The 15,285-nt window shown below is 42.6% G+C and overlaps 1 protein-coding gene across 2 annotated transcripts in view; it reads right to left on the bottom strand.

Annotated features, from left to right (window-relative positions):
• The window catches only part of LOC141258124 (matrix metalloproteinase-23-like), a 42,608-nt gene that overhangs the window by 26,460 nt on the left and 863 nt on the right, over window positions 1-15,285 (bottom strand). For both annotated transcript variants that reach the window (XM_073673127.1, XM_073673128.1), the window contains exon 3: window positions 15,108-15,244. In XM_073673127.1, the coding sequence (XP_073529228.1) occupies window positions 15,108-15,244 (137 nt within the window). The remainder of the gene's footprint in view (window positions 1-15,107; window positions 15,245-15,285) is intronic.

Raw genomic sequence — 15,285 nt, 5'->3', positions numbered from 1 at the left:
TGTTTTTTAGAAGGAATCCTCAACCGCAGATTCCTTGAGGACAACCAAACCATGTCACCCACAGTAAACAAAACCTCCTTACGTTTCCTGTCAAAATACATCTTGGACTTCTTGTTAGCCTCTTGAAGGTTGCAACATACATTAGTCCAAACTCTCTCCAAATCACCGGAAAAATTCTCCTCCTCCGGAACCACCGACCCCAATTTGGAGAACGAACCAAAAGACGGATGTCTCCCAGTACAACAAAAAAAAGGAGAACACCCAGCTGAGGAGGATGTATGATTGTTAAGAGCAAATTCTGCGAGAGGCAGAAACTCAGACCACACCTCTTGATTATCCGCCACAAAACATTGCAAAAACTGTTCTACATCCTATTTCTTTCTGTCAATCTGTCCATTAGACTCAGGATGATACCCAGACGAAAATGACAAATGGACTCCCAACCTGTCACAAAAAGCATGCCAAAAGCGAGCCACAAACTGAGGTCCTCTATCAGAAACAATATCCGTGGGAATGCCATGAAGCTTGACATTCTCCTTAACAAACGTCTTAGCAAGTGTCTTGGCGCAGGACAACTTAATGAATGGAACCAAATGACACATCTTACTAAAACGGTCCACGACCACCCAGATGACAGTAAAACCCTCGGACACGGGCAGATCAGTAATAAAATCCATTGTGAGATGCGTCCAAGGCGCACTAGGAACTTCCAGAGGGCAAAGCAACCCCGCAGCAGGAGTACGTGAAGCCTTTGACCTAGCACACACAGTACATTGACGCACCCACTTGATGACTTCTTTCTGCCATCCAGGCCACCAAAAACTGCGACTGATAAGTCTCTTAGTCTCAGAAATTCCTGGATGACCTACCATCCGAGACTCATGACACTCCACAAACAAATCTCTCCTAAAGGTTCTAGGCACGAACAACTTCCCATGGGGAGTATTAGATGGAGCATCCTCTTGAGCTTTTAGAATCCCATTCTCCAAAACGGAGTCCAAAGCCGCCACCACAACTCCTTTCTGTAAAATGCTCTCCTCCTCCTCCTCAGCACCGACCGCAGGAGAGAAGCTGCGAGATAAAGCATCGGCTTTAACATTCTTAGTACCAGGGATATAGGTAACAGAAAAATGAAATCAAGAAAAAAAAAGTGCCCACCTAGCTTGACGGGCATTCAAACACTTGGCAGCATCCAGATAGATCAAATTCTTATGATCTGTGAAAACCTGAATAGGAAATCTACCGCCTTCCAAGAAATGACGCCTATGTTCAAACGCGAGTTTAATAGCCAGCAACTCCCGATTTTCCCGATTTCCAACATCATAATTCAATTCGGTTTCCGAAATTGTTTTCGAAAAGAAGGCACAAGGATGTACTCCATCCCTGTTCTCCTGAGACAAAACTGCTCCGACCTCCACCGACGAAGCATTGACCTCGACCAAAAAAGGCTTGGTCTCATCAGGCTGCATAAGGATAGGAGCTGAACTGAACCTGTCTGTTAGAACCCTCCTGTTTGTTTTTTCTATCTTGTGTTTTGCGGTCACGTGACCATCTGCCTTTATATTCCAGCTCCGCCCTTCTGGCTGTGCTGGACTTCAGTGTTTGACTGTTTCTCTAGCCTGGTGCTTCGGTGCCTTTCTCTGTCAAGTTTGCTTGGTCCTCTGGGACCTCTAGTACCTTTTTGTCAGTTTGTCTTTTTGTGTTCTGCAACAACTTCTCTGTTTAGGAGGTGTCCCATTTTTGTCCCAGTCCTTAGTTCCTTTAGGGACCCCTCCCTTAATTCTATAGGTCTTCGTTCAGACTAGCCGAGGACTAAGGCGGGTCTGTTCACTAGGAACAGGCAGCCCGCTACATCGTAGGGATTCTGCTTAGTCTTACTGTAGGGACAGCTTTCCCCTATCTTTCCTTAGTACTTGTTGCAGATCATAACAGTAAGTCCAGCCCAAAACTAAAAGGAAAGAAATTCGGGGATCAGTATGGTTTCCATCCAGGATTTGGCTCAATGCCTGCAGGGATTGTCTCTGGAGGTGGCCGAGCTTCAGCAACACGTGAGTAGCTGTTCTGGAGCGCATTTTGTCGAACCCAAGGTAGGACTGCCTGATGTTTTTTATGGTAAACAGCAAGATTTTTTTTCCTTTAAAAATGCTTGTTTGTTATACTTTCGTTTGTGACCAAGGTCCTCTGGGAATGAATCACAGCGCATTGGTTTTATTATGTCACTTTTGCGCAATGAACCACAGGGGTGGGCCTTTTCTCTCCAGCCTAATGATCCGTGTTTAAGGTCTGTTGAAGAATTTTTTTCTGCTATGGGGCTATTAGATCGAATCTCATCTGCTGAATCAGAACTCAGGCGTTTGAATCAGGGGTCAGATGATGTTGAAAATTATTGCACACACTTCAGGAGATGGGCTTCAGAAGTTAAGTGGAATGCTCCTGTGCTGAGATGTTTATTTCTTGCTGGTCTGAGTGAAAGGGTTAAGGATTTGCTAATTGCATTCCCTGCACCTGAGACTCTGCAGGATGCTATGCAGTTAGCTGTTTGTATAGACAGGAGACTGAGGTGCAGGCTTAATGACGTAAAAGACTCCTGTAATGTCAGTTCCTAGTCCCCAGAAAATCTGCTCTGACGGTGGAGAACCGATGGAGGTTTGGGGTATGTCACTCCGCTCTCAGGAAAGAGACCGGAGGTTTACCGAGGGATTGTGTCTTTATTGTGGTAAAGCTGACCATTTGATTAAGTATTGTGAGCGTCGTTTAAGTAAAGAAAAGAAAAAGGTCAGTTACGCCCGTATAGCTTGTTTACGCTCTGCAGGAGTATTTCTTTCTGGGAGTACTACTCTGCAGGGAGATTTGATTGAATTTCAGGTATTTGTGGATTGTGGTCCAACACTTAATGTGATTGATAAAGGGTTTTTGGAAAACCTTAAATTGAAATCCAAACCTTTGTCATCACCTATTTCTGTGATTGCAATTGATAACACTCCTTTGAAATGTATTACTCACAAGACTGCTGCATTTCCCCTCACTATCAATGGAGTTCACCAAGAAATTTTGGACTTGGTTGTTTTAGATAATTTACCCTCTCCAGTTGTTCTAGGATTGCCTTGGTTAAAACTGCACAATCCTTTATTGGACAGGTCTACTAATGTGATTAAGTCTTGGAGTCCGAAGTGCTATGATAAATGTTGTAATGGTCGCATTGCGGCTGTGGAAAAAGGGGAATTACCGGTACCTATTCAAGATTTTTGGAGGTTTTTTTCGGAGGAGGAGTCGCAAGTTTTACCTCCTCATAGGGATTATGATTGCGCCATTGAGTTTGTTCCGGGTGCTACTCTTCCCAAAAGTCGCTTGTTTAATCTGACTATCCCTGAAAGAAAGGCCTTGGAGGAGTACATACAGACTAGCCTGGCTGCTGGTCACATTAGACCTTCTAAGTCGCCTGTGGCCGTTGGATTTTTCTTTATTAAAAAAAAGGACGGCGGTTTACGTCCATGTCTGGATTTTCGTGAAATTAATAAGATTACCGTACGCAATTCCTACCCATTGCCGTTAATTCCTGACTTGTTTAACCAGTTAGTGGGAACCAAGTGGTTCTCCAAAATTGATCTCCAGGGGGCATACAATTTGTTATGAGTGAAGGAGGGTGATGAATGGAAAACTGCTTTTAACACTCTGGTAGGTCATTTTGAGAATCTGGTGATGCCTTTGGTCTTACCAATGCACCTGCATTTTTTCAGAACCTTATTAATGACATCCTGAGACCTTTGATTAGTAAGAATGTGGTTGTGTATTTGGATGACATTTTGATTTATTCACCAAATCTAGAGTCCCATTGGCAGAGTGTACGTGAAGTTTTGCAGTTATTGGGTGATAATTCACTCTTTGCTAAGCTGGAGAAATGTGAGTTCGCTGTGCAGAAAATTAGTTTTTTGGGCTACATTGTCTCCAGTGAGGGCTTTGAGATGGACCCTGTGAAGGTTCAGGCTGTGCAGGAATGGCCTAGGCCTATTGGTTTGAAATCTATACAGAGATTTTTTTTTTTTGCCAATTATTACAGGAAATTCATTAAGAATTTTTCTGTAATTGTTAAACCTCTAACTGATCTCACCAGGAAAGGTGCGAATACGGCCCAGTGGAATACTGAGGCCATTGAAGCGTTTGAGTATCTCAAAGAGAGGTTCAGTTCTGCCCCTATCCTTATGCAGCCTGATGAGACCAAGCCTTTTTTGGTCGAGGTCGATGCTTCATCGGTGGGGGTCGGAGCAGTTTTGTCTCAGGAGAACAAGGGTGGAGTACATCCTTGTGCCTTCTTTTCGAAAAAAAATTCGGAAACCGAACTGAATTATGATGTTGGAAATCGGGAGTTGCTGGCCATTAAACTTGCGTTTGAACATTGGCATCATTTTTTGGAAGGCGCTAGATTTCCTATTCAGGTTTTCACAGATCATAAGAATTTGATCTATCTGGATGCTGCCAAGCGCTTGAATGCCCGTCAAGCTAGGTGGGCACTTTTTTTTCTCGGTTTCATTTTTCTGTTACCTATATCCCTGGTACTAAGAATGTTAAAGCCGATGCTTTATCTCGCAGCTTCTCTCCTACGGTCGGTGCCGAGGAGGAGGAGAGCATTTTACAGAAAGGAGTTGTGGTGGCGGCTTTGGACTCCGTTTTGGAGAATGGGATTCTGAAAGCTCAAGATGATGCTCCATCTAACACTCCCCATGGGAGTTTGTTTGTGCCTAGAGCCTTTAGGAGAGATTTGTTTGTGGAGTGTCATGAGTCTCGGTTGGCAGGTCATCCAGGAATTTCGGAAACTAAGAGACTTATCAGTCGCAGTTTTTGGTGGCCTGGATGGCAGAAGGAAGTCATCAAGTGGGTGCGTCAGTTTACTGTGTGTGCTAGGTCAAAGGCTTCACATACTCCTGCTGCGGGGTTGCTTTGCCCTCTGGAGGTTCCTAGTGCGCCTTGGACGCATCTCACAATGGATTTTATTACTGATCTTCCTGTGTCCGAGGGTTTTACTGTCATCTGGGTGGTCATGAAACGTTTTAGTAAGATGTGTCATTTGGTTCCATTCATTAAGTTGCCCTGCGCCAAGACACTCGCTAAGGCGTTTGTTAAGGAGATTGTCAAGCTCCATGGCGTTCCCACGGATATTGTTTCTGATAGAGGACCTCAGTTTGTGGCTCGCTTTTGGCGTGCTTTTTGTGACAGGTTGGGAGTCCATTTGTCATTTTCGTCTGGTTATCATCCTGAGTCTAATGGACAGACTGAAAGAAAGAACCAGGATGTTGAACATTTTTTGCGTTGTTTTGTGCGGACAATCAAGAGGTGTGGTCTGAGTTTCTGCCTCTCGCAGAATTTGCTCTTAACAATCATACATCCTCCTCTGCTGGGTGTTCTCCTTTTTTTTGTTGTACTGGGAGACATCCGTCTTTTGGTTCGTTCTCCAAATTGGGGTCGACAGTGCCGGAGGAGGAGAATTTTTCCGGTGATTTGGAGAGAGTTTGGACTAATGTACGTTGCAACCTTCAAGAGGCTAAAAAGAAGTCCAAGAAGTATTTTGACAGGAAACGTAAGGAGGTTTTGTTTACTGTGGGTGCATGGTTTGGTTGTCCTTGAAGAACCTGCGGTTGAGGATTCCCTCTAAAAAACTGGGTCCTAAGTTTGTGGGTCCATTTAAAGTGCTTCAGGTTGTTAACCCGTCTGCTGTTAGGTTGGATGTCCCTACTTCCTGGAAGATTAATCCTGTGTTTCATGTTTCCTTGTTGAAAAAGGCTGATGTATCTGATAGGGACGCCACTGTCACAGTTCCTCCTGTGGTGGAAGACGGCGAATATGAAATTTCTCGTATCTTGAATTCTAGACGGCATAGAGGGAGATTACAGTATCTTGTCTCCTGTAAGGGTTTCGGTCCCGAAGACAACTCCTGGGTAAGGACGGATGATGTCTCTGCTCCTAGGCTTGTTAAAGCTTTCCACAGGAGGTTTCCGGATAGGCCTGGGCCTGGAGGATCCGGAGGATCCTCATAAAAGAGGGGGTACTGTTAGAACCCTCCTGTTTGTTTTTTCTATCTTGTGTTTTGCGGTCACGTGACCATCTGCCTTTATATTCCAGCTCCGCCCTTCTGGCTGTGCTGGACTTCAGTGTTTGACTGTTTCTCTAGCCTGGTGCTTCAGTGCCTTTCTCTGTCAAGTTCGCTTGGTCCTCTGGGACCTCTAGTACATTTTTGTCAGTTTGTCTTTTTGTGTTCTGCAACAACTTCTCTGTTTAGGAGGTGTCCCATTTTTGTTCCAGTCCTTAGTTCTTTTAGGGACCCCTCCCTTAATTCTATAAATTCTATAGGTCTTCGTTCAGACTAGCCGAGGACTGAGACGGGTCTGTTCACTAGGAACAGGCAGCCCGCTACATCGTAGGGATTCAGCTTAGTCTTACTGTAGGGACAGCTTTCCCCTATCTTTCCTTAGTACTTGTTGCAGATCATAACACTCTCTTTGAGATACTTAAACACTTCAATGGCCTCTGTGGTCCATTGGACCGTATTCGCACCTTTCCTGGTGAGATCGGTTAGAGGCTTAACAATTACAGAAAAATTCTTAATGAATTTCCTGTAAAACTTGGCAAAACCCAAAAATCTCTGTATAGATTTCAAACCAATAGGCCTAGGCAATTCCTGCACTGCCTGAACCTTCACCGGGTCCATCTCAAAGTCCTCGCTGGAGACAATGTAGCCCAAAAAACTAATTTTCTGCACAACGAACTCACATTTCTCCAGCTTAGCAAAGAGTGAATTATCACTCAATAATTGCAAAACTTCACATACACTCTGCCAATGGGACTCCAGATCTGGCGAATAAATCAAAATGTCATCCAAATACACAACCACATTCTTACCAATCAAAGGTCTCAGGATGTCATTAATAAGGTTCTGAAAAAATGCAGGTGCATTGGTAAGACCAAAAGGCATCACCAGATTCTCAAAATGACCTACCGGAGTGTTAAAAGTAGTTTTCCATTCATCACCCTCCTTCACTCGTAACAAATTGTATGCCCCCTGGAGATCAATTTTAGAGAACCACTTGGCCCCCACTAACTGGTTAAACAAGTCAGGAATTAACGGCAATGGATAGGAATTGCATACAGTAATCTTATTAATTTCACGAAAATCCAGACACAGAAGCAAACCCCCGTCCTTCTTTTTAGCAAAGAAAAATCCAACTGCCACGGGCGACTTAGAAGGTCTACACTGTGTGCAGAATTATTAGGCAAGTTGTATTTTAGAGGATTATTTTTATTATTGATCAACAACTATGTTCTCAATCAACCCAAGAGACTCATAAATATCCAAGCTTAATATTTTTGGAAGTTGAAGTGTTTTTTTCTTTAGATTTGGCTATCTTAGGAGGATATCTATTTGTGCAGGTAACTATTACTGTGCAGAATTATTAGGCAACTTAATAAAAACCAAATATAATCCCATCTCACTTGTTTTTTTTCACCAGGTAAACCAATATCATTGCACAAAATTTAGAAAGAAACATTTCTGACATGCAAAAACAAAAAAATTAGTGATCAATATAGCCACCTTTCTTTATGATGACACTCAACAGCCTTCCATCCATAGATTCTGCCAGTTGCTTGATCTGTTTTCGATCAACATTGCGTGCAGCAGCCACCACAGCCTCACAGACACTGTTCCGAGAGGTGTACTGTTTTCCCTCCCTGTAGATCTCGCATTTTATGATGGACCACAGGTTCTCTATGAGGTTCAGATCAGGTGAACAAGGGGGCCATGTCATTATTTTATCTTCTTTTAGACCTTTACTGGCCAGCCACGCTGTGGAGTAGTTGGATGCATGTGATGGAGCATTGTCCTGCATGAAAATCATGTTTTTCTTGAACAATACCGACTTCTTCCTGTACCACTGCTTGAAGAAGTTGTTTTCCAGAAACTGGCAGTAGGTCTGGGAGTTGAGCTTCACTCCATCCTCAACCCGAAAAGGTCCAACAAGTTCATCTTTGATGATACCAGCCCATACCAGTACCCCATCTCCACCTTGCTGGCATCTGAGTCGGAGTGGAGCTCTCTGCCCTTTACTGATCCAGCCTCTGACCCATCCATCTGTCCCATCAAGAGTCACTCTCATTTCATCAGTCCATAAAACCTTTGAAAAATCAGTCTTAAGGTATTTCTTTGCCCATTCTTGACGTTTTATCTTATGTTTCTTGTTCAAAGGTGGTCGTTTTTCAGCCTTCCTTACCTTGGCCATGTCCCTGAGTATCGCACACCTTGTGCTTTTTGATACTCCAGTAACGTTGCAGCTCTGAAATATGGCAAAACTGGTGGCGAATGACATCTTTGCAGCTTCACGCTTGATTTTCCTCAATTCATGGACAGTTATTTTGCGCCTTTTTTGGCCAACACACTTCTTGCGACCCTGTTGGCTATTTGCCATGAAACGCTTGATTGTTCGGTGATCATGATTCAAAAGTTTGGAAATTTCAAGACTGCTGCATCCCTCTGCAAGACATTTCACAATTTTGGACTTTTCAGAGCCCGTCAAATCTCTCTTCTGACCCATTTTGCCAAAGGAAAGGAAGTTGCCTAATAATTAAGCACACCTTATATAGGGTATTGATGTCATTAGTCAACACCCCTCCTCATTACAGAGATGCACATCACCAGATTTACTTAATTGGTAGTTGGCTCTCAAGCCTATGCACCTTGGAGTAGGACAACATGTATAAAAAGTATCAAGTGATCAAAATACTCATTTGCCTAATAATTCTGCACACAGTGTAATGTGACCAGCAGCCAGGCTAGTCTGTATGTACCCCTCCAAGGCCTTTCCTTCAGGGATAGTTAGATTAAACAAGCGACTCTTAGGAAGAGTAACTCCCGGAATAAACAATGGGACTCTAGATTTGGTGAATAAATCAAAATGTCATCCAAATACACAACCACATTCTTACTAATCAAAGGTCTCAGGATGTCTTTAATAAGGTTCTGAAAAAATGCAGGTGCATTGGTAAGACCAAAAGGCATCACCAGATTCTCAAAATGACCTACCAGAGTGTTAAAAGCAGTTTTCCATTCATCACCCTCCTTCACTCGTAGCAAATTGTATGCCCCCCGGAGATCAATTTTGGAGAACCATTTGGTTCCCACTAACTGGTTAAACAAGTCAGGAATTAACGGCAATGGGTAGGAATTGCGTACGGTAATCTTATTAATTTCACGAAAATCCAGACATGGACGTAAACCGCCGTCCTTTTTTTTAATAAAGAAAAATCCAACGGCCACAGGCGACTTAGAAGGTCTAATGTGACCAGCAGCCAGGCTAGTCTGTATGTACTCCTCCAAGGCCTTTCTTTCAGGGATAGTCAGATTAAACAAGCGACTTTTGGGAAGAGTAGCACCCGGAACAAACTCAATGGCGCAATCATAATCCCTATGAGGAGGTAAAACTTGCGACTCCTCCGAAAAAACCCTCCAAAAATCTTGAATTGGTACAGGTAATTCCCCTTTTTCCACAGCCGCAATGTGACCATTACAACATTTATCATAGCATTTCGGACTCCAAGACTTTATCATATTAGTAGACCAGTCCAGCAAAGGATTGTGCAGTTTTAACCAAGGCAATCCTAGAACGACCAGAGAGGGTAAATTATCTAAAACAACCAAGTCCAAAATTTCTTGGTGAACTCCATTGATAGTGAGGGGAAATGCAGCAGTCTTGTGAGTAATACATTTCAAAGGAGAAATAGGTGATGACAAAGATTTGGATTTCAATTTAAGTTTTTCCAAAAGCCCTTTATCAATCACATTAAGTGTTGAACCACAATCCACAAATACCTGAAATTCAATCAAATTTTCCTGCAAAGTGGTACTCCTTGAAAGAAATACTCCTGCAAGGCGTAAACAAGCTATAAGGGCGTACCTGACCTTTTTTTTTTCTTTACTTAAACGAAGCTCACAATACTTAATCAAATGGTCAGCTTTACCACAATAATGACACAATCCCTCGGCGAACCTCCGATCTCTTTCCTGAGAGCGGAGCGACATCACCCCAACCTCCATCGGTTCTCCGCCGTCTGAGCAGATTTTCTGGGGAATAAGATCTGGCATTACAGGAGTCTTTACCTCATTCTGCCTAGATCTCAGCCTCCTATCCACACGAACAGCTAATTGCATGGCATCCTGCAGAGTCTCAGGTGCGGGGAATGCAATTAGCAAATCCTTAACCCTTTCACTCAGACCAGCAAAAAATAGACATTTCATTGCAGGATCATTACATCTGACTTCAGAAGTCCACCTTCTAAAGTGTGTGCAATAAATCTCAACATCATCTGACCCCTGATTCAAATGCCTGCGTTCTGCCTCAGCAGATGAGATTCGATCAGGATCATCATATAATAGACCCATTGCAGAAAAAAACTCTTCTACCGACCTCATGGATCATTAGGTTGAAGAGAAAAGGCCCACCCTTGTGGTTCATTGCGCAAAAGTGACATAATAAAACCAATGCGCTGTGATACATTCCCAGAGAACCTTGGTCTCAAACGAAAATATAACAAACAAGCATTTTTAAAGAAAAAAAATTCTTGCTGTTTACCATAAAAAACATCCGGCAGTCCTACCTTGGGTTCCACAAAATGCGCTCCGGAACAGCTACTCACTTTACATTATGAAGCATTTTCCACACAGTATTCTTCCTTAGTTGTATACTCCAGGGCATTTTATGACCACTGTTTCTTCCTACTTCACCGCAACCCAGCTTTAACGCTACAGTCTTGATTAAAAAGTCTCCTTTACTTGTTCAGTGGTTCCGCGTTCTATTTCTTTCATTGCTGGCTCCCTGGAACTCCCGTTTGGAACCCTTCACTAGTCCTAGTCCCTCAGACTTGGTAAAGCCCGTTACTTTTGCGTTACAAGCCCATGGTCTCATGGCTAGGTCTCCTCTCCTAGGACCCATCTTTGGAAGGCCATTCTGTCTCTCTCACTTATTCTCAGGATCTTGCTATCCCTCCTCTTCGGTCTCCTCTCACTCAGGGTCACCTTAAAATGCGGCACGGTGTATGTTGGACTCAACGTCCTCTCACTTTACACTCTCGATCCTATCTGCCTTCCTAGCATGAAGCAGTCACTTCCCTTTGCACTAACCCCTCCCACTAAGGCCAGTCCTAACTGTTAACCCTCAACTTACCCTAGAGTCAACTATATACATCATCTTATAACACTATACCATACACTGTGAATTACATTATATATGTTACATTACAACACACCATATTATCAATGCTTATCACAATCTATATCACGATACATCATAACATGATTCACATGACACAGTATTTATAAAAGACGCAAGACATAATTCACATTAAATAACGCGATTGGTGTCTTCAGGGACAGAAATTCAATAGCCATTGTCCACCGCCCTTACAGAGGCACCAGAGCAATATTCATGCTCCTGCTTGCCAATTCACAAACTTGTGGTTCAAGTGTGGAGAGCCACCAAAAAGATTTTTCAATAAAGGACACAAAAGCAGAATCCCCCTTATGGCATAGCAATGTTCTTCCCGAATTGCTACATTCCCAAGATGCTCAGTTTTGGTTGAATTTAGGGGTCAAGACACTGGCACAGGTATATATCCAGGGTGTTCTTGTTTCCGTTGATCAAAGTCAACAACTCTATCAAGTCCCCAGACAGGTTTTCTTTAGGTATCTGCAACTAAGACATGCCCTAAATACCCAGATCCCAGACATCAATTCTTTCATATCTTCCATCCTGATTGAACTCCTTTTTTATACACCCAGTTACTAAGCAGGAGATGCTCCTCATCGCCATCATATTGGTTGACGCCAAATGGAGGACAGTAATACCCTCCCTATCAGAGGAGGATTGGAGTGAGGCCTTGACCTCCCCATAATATATTTCCCCGGCAATTAATAACAAGCTAATCCAAATGTATATAATCCATCAATGCTACCTGACACCTAGCAGGTTATATAAAATGGGTAGATCTACCACTGCAGATTGCCATAGGTGTGGGGAAGAGGCGGCAGATTTTATACACCTGATGTGGTATTGCCTTTCTATTGCCGACTTTTGGAAAGAGGTCACAACTATCCTCATCGAGACCATACAATCCACTGTACCACTCTGCCTTAAAGAGTGTTTATTAGGAATCCTTGATGAGCAGATCTAGCTTCACTACCCTCACACTCTTCTCAGGGAAACGTGGAAACATTGTTTTTGTCTAGCAATTCTATCGCCATGAGATGGATGAATAGAAAACCCCCACAAATTTCACACTGGGTCGATATGGTAAATACTGCAGCTTCCTATGAGAGGGTGGTGTATAACAATATACAATGTTCTGAAAAATGTGATAAAGTGTGGAAGCCTTGGTTTGATTCCCCTTTTGCTCACATTAATCTCCAGGTGATGAGGAGTATTCTCTCATGATAAAGTATGTGATATTTGGTGCCTGAAATAGGTGTCTTATTGTTTTGGTTAAGATATTAGACCCATGGTATATTGAGGGCAAAGTATTAATGAGCGAGAAATACTGTTTGTTGTTTTGTTCTATGATGTAACCTTGTTATGTTGTATAATCTTCAATAAAACAAGTTTAACCCCTTTACAGCCTGGGACGTATTAGTACGCACGAGGCTGTCACCCCCTGTTCAGCGCGGGCTCCGGCAGTGAGCTCACATTGAACCGAGCACATGCCTGCTGATTATTACAGCTGACATGTGCCTGCAACAGCCGCGGGTGGAATCGTGATCCACCCGCGGCTGTTAACATGTTAAATGCCGCTGTCAATTGCTGGAAGCGCGTCACTTACCCCGTCCATCGGTGACCCGTGATCACGAGTCACTGATGGGTGGGCATGACAACCCTGGGTCTGCAGCGGACCCCAGTAGTTGTCATGTGCTGATCGCTATGAGCGCCACCTAGTGGTCGGCGCTCATAGCACAGGACCATTTCTGCTACATTGAAGTGATCTGCTCATCACCTCTATGAAGCAGAGGCGATCAGACAAGTGCTGCTTCTAGTCTCCTATGGAGACTATAGAAGCAAGCAAAAAGTGAAAAAAAAAATGTTTTTAAAAATATTAAAAAAATGTAAAAAATATAAAAGTTTAAATCACCCCCCTTTCGCCCCATTCAAAATAAAATTATAAAAAAAAAAAGCCCACATACACATAATTGGTATCGCTGGGTTCAGAATCGCCCGATCTATCAATATAAAAAAAAATGAATCCGATCAGTAAACGGCGTAACAAGAAAAAAATTCTAAACGCGAGAATTACGTTTTTTGGTCGCCGCAACATTGCAATAAAATGCAATAACGGGCGATCAAAACATCGAATCTACCCTAAAATGGTATCAATAAAAACTTCAGCTCGACGCGTAAAATATAAGCCCCCACCCGGCCCCAGATCCCGAAAAATGGAGACGCTATAGGTCTTGGAAAATGGCGCCATTTTTTATTTTTTTTTAGCAAACTTTGGAATTTTTTTTCAACACTTAAATAAAAAAAGAACCTATACATGTTTGGTATCTACAAACTTGTAATGACCTGGAGAATAATAATGGCAGGTCAGTTTTAGCATTCAATGAACGTGGTAAAAAAAATAAGAAAAAAACATCTGTGGTATTGCACTTTTTTTGCAATTTCACCGCACTTGGAATTTTTTTCCCGTTTTCCCGTACACGATATGGTAAAAACAGTAATGTCGTTCAAAAGTACAACTCGTCCCACAAAAAATAAGCCCTCACACGGCCATATTGACAAAAAAATAAAAATGCTATGGCTCTGGAAACAAGGGGAGCAAAAAACGAAAATGCAAAAACGAAAAATCCCAGGGCTGCGAAGGGGTAAAAAAAAAACCAAAAAACTTACCAAGACATGGCCATCCACCTAAACTGACATCCAAACCCAGGAGAGCTCTAATTAGAGAAGCAGCCAAGAAGCCGATGGTCACTCTGGAGGAGCTGCAGAGATCCATAGGTGGGAGAATCTGTCTACAGAACAACAATTAGTCGTATACTCCACGAATCTGGCCTTTATGGAAGCGTGGTAAGAAGAAGGCCATTTTTGAAAGCAAGCCATAAGAAGTCTCGTTTGCAGTTTGCAAAAAGCCATGTAAGGGACACAGCTAGCATGTGGAAGAAGATATTCTGGTCAGATGAGAACAAATTAAACTTTTAGAGCTTAAAGCAAAATGCTATGTGAGGCAGAAAATTAACACTGCAGATCACCCTGAAAACACCAATCCCATCGTCAAAAATGGTTTTGGCAGCATCATGCTGTGGGGAGGCTTCTCTTCAGCAGGGACAAGGAAGCTGGTCAGAGTTGATGAAAAGATGGATGGAGCTAAATAAAGGGCAATCCTGGAGGAAAACAGGTTAGCTGCAGAAAGCTTGAGACTGGGGCGTAGGTTCACCTTCCAGCAGGACACCGACCCTAAACATACTGCCAGAGCTAGAGTGGAATGGCTTAGATCAAAGCATATCCATGTGTGTGAATGGCCTAGTCACAGTCCAGACCTAAATCCCATTGACAATCTGTGGAAAAACTTGAAGATTGCTGTTCATAGACTCCTCCATCCAATCTCACTGAGCTAGAGCTAGTTTGCAAGGAAGAATGGGAAAAAGTTTCAGCCTCTGGATGTGCAAATCTGGTAGGGACATACCACAAAAGACTCGAAGCGGTAATTATGGCAAAAGATTGTCCTACAAAGTATTGACTCAGGGGGGCTGAATACAAAAATTTGTATTTTTAAAATAATTAGAAAACCATATATCATTTCCTTTACATGTCACAAATACTTGCTAATTTGGGATAGTATATCACATAAAATACCAATAAAATATATTTCCGAATAACTTCACAGGGTATGAATACTTTGTCAAGGCACTGTATGTGTATATAGGAGATCTACTTCATTGTAATCCTGTCTGTGATGATAATGAGATGTCTTCTGAAAAGTGATTTCTACAAAACAGGAAGAGCCAGCCTAATATTATGCTTAGTGGACAGAGTGAACATTGCAAGAATTTCGGATAAGTCATTCACTAAGCTCACAGTGCTTACCAATGCTGAGGTCCGACTTGTGTTTAGGGAGCACATGTTGAAAAGTTAGAGGGGAAACCTTACTCCACATACTGAAGGCAATCTCGAGTGCTTTATTTGTGTCACCTTTGTTTAAAGTGTTTGGATACTGGACAATCCTGCAAAAAAATGTAAAATGAAGAATTTTGTATATAATGAT

Source organism: Phyllobates terribilis, unplaced genomic scaffold (assembly GCF_046119375.1).
Source record: "Phyllobates terribilis strain yellow unplaced genomic scaffold, ASM4611937v1 Scaffold_3__8_contigs__length_932513732, whole genome shotgun sequence".
Taxonomy (NCBI): Eukaryota; Metazoa; Chordata; class Amphibia; order Anura; family Dendrobatidae; genus Phyllobates; species Phyllobates terribilis.
Note: the sequence above shows the minus strand (reverse complement) of the source record. Positions and strands in the feature narration are given on the sequence as shown.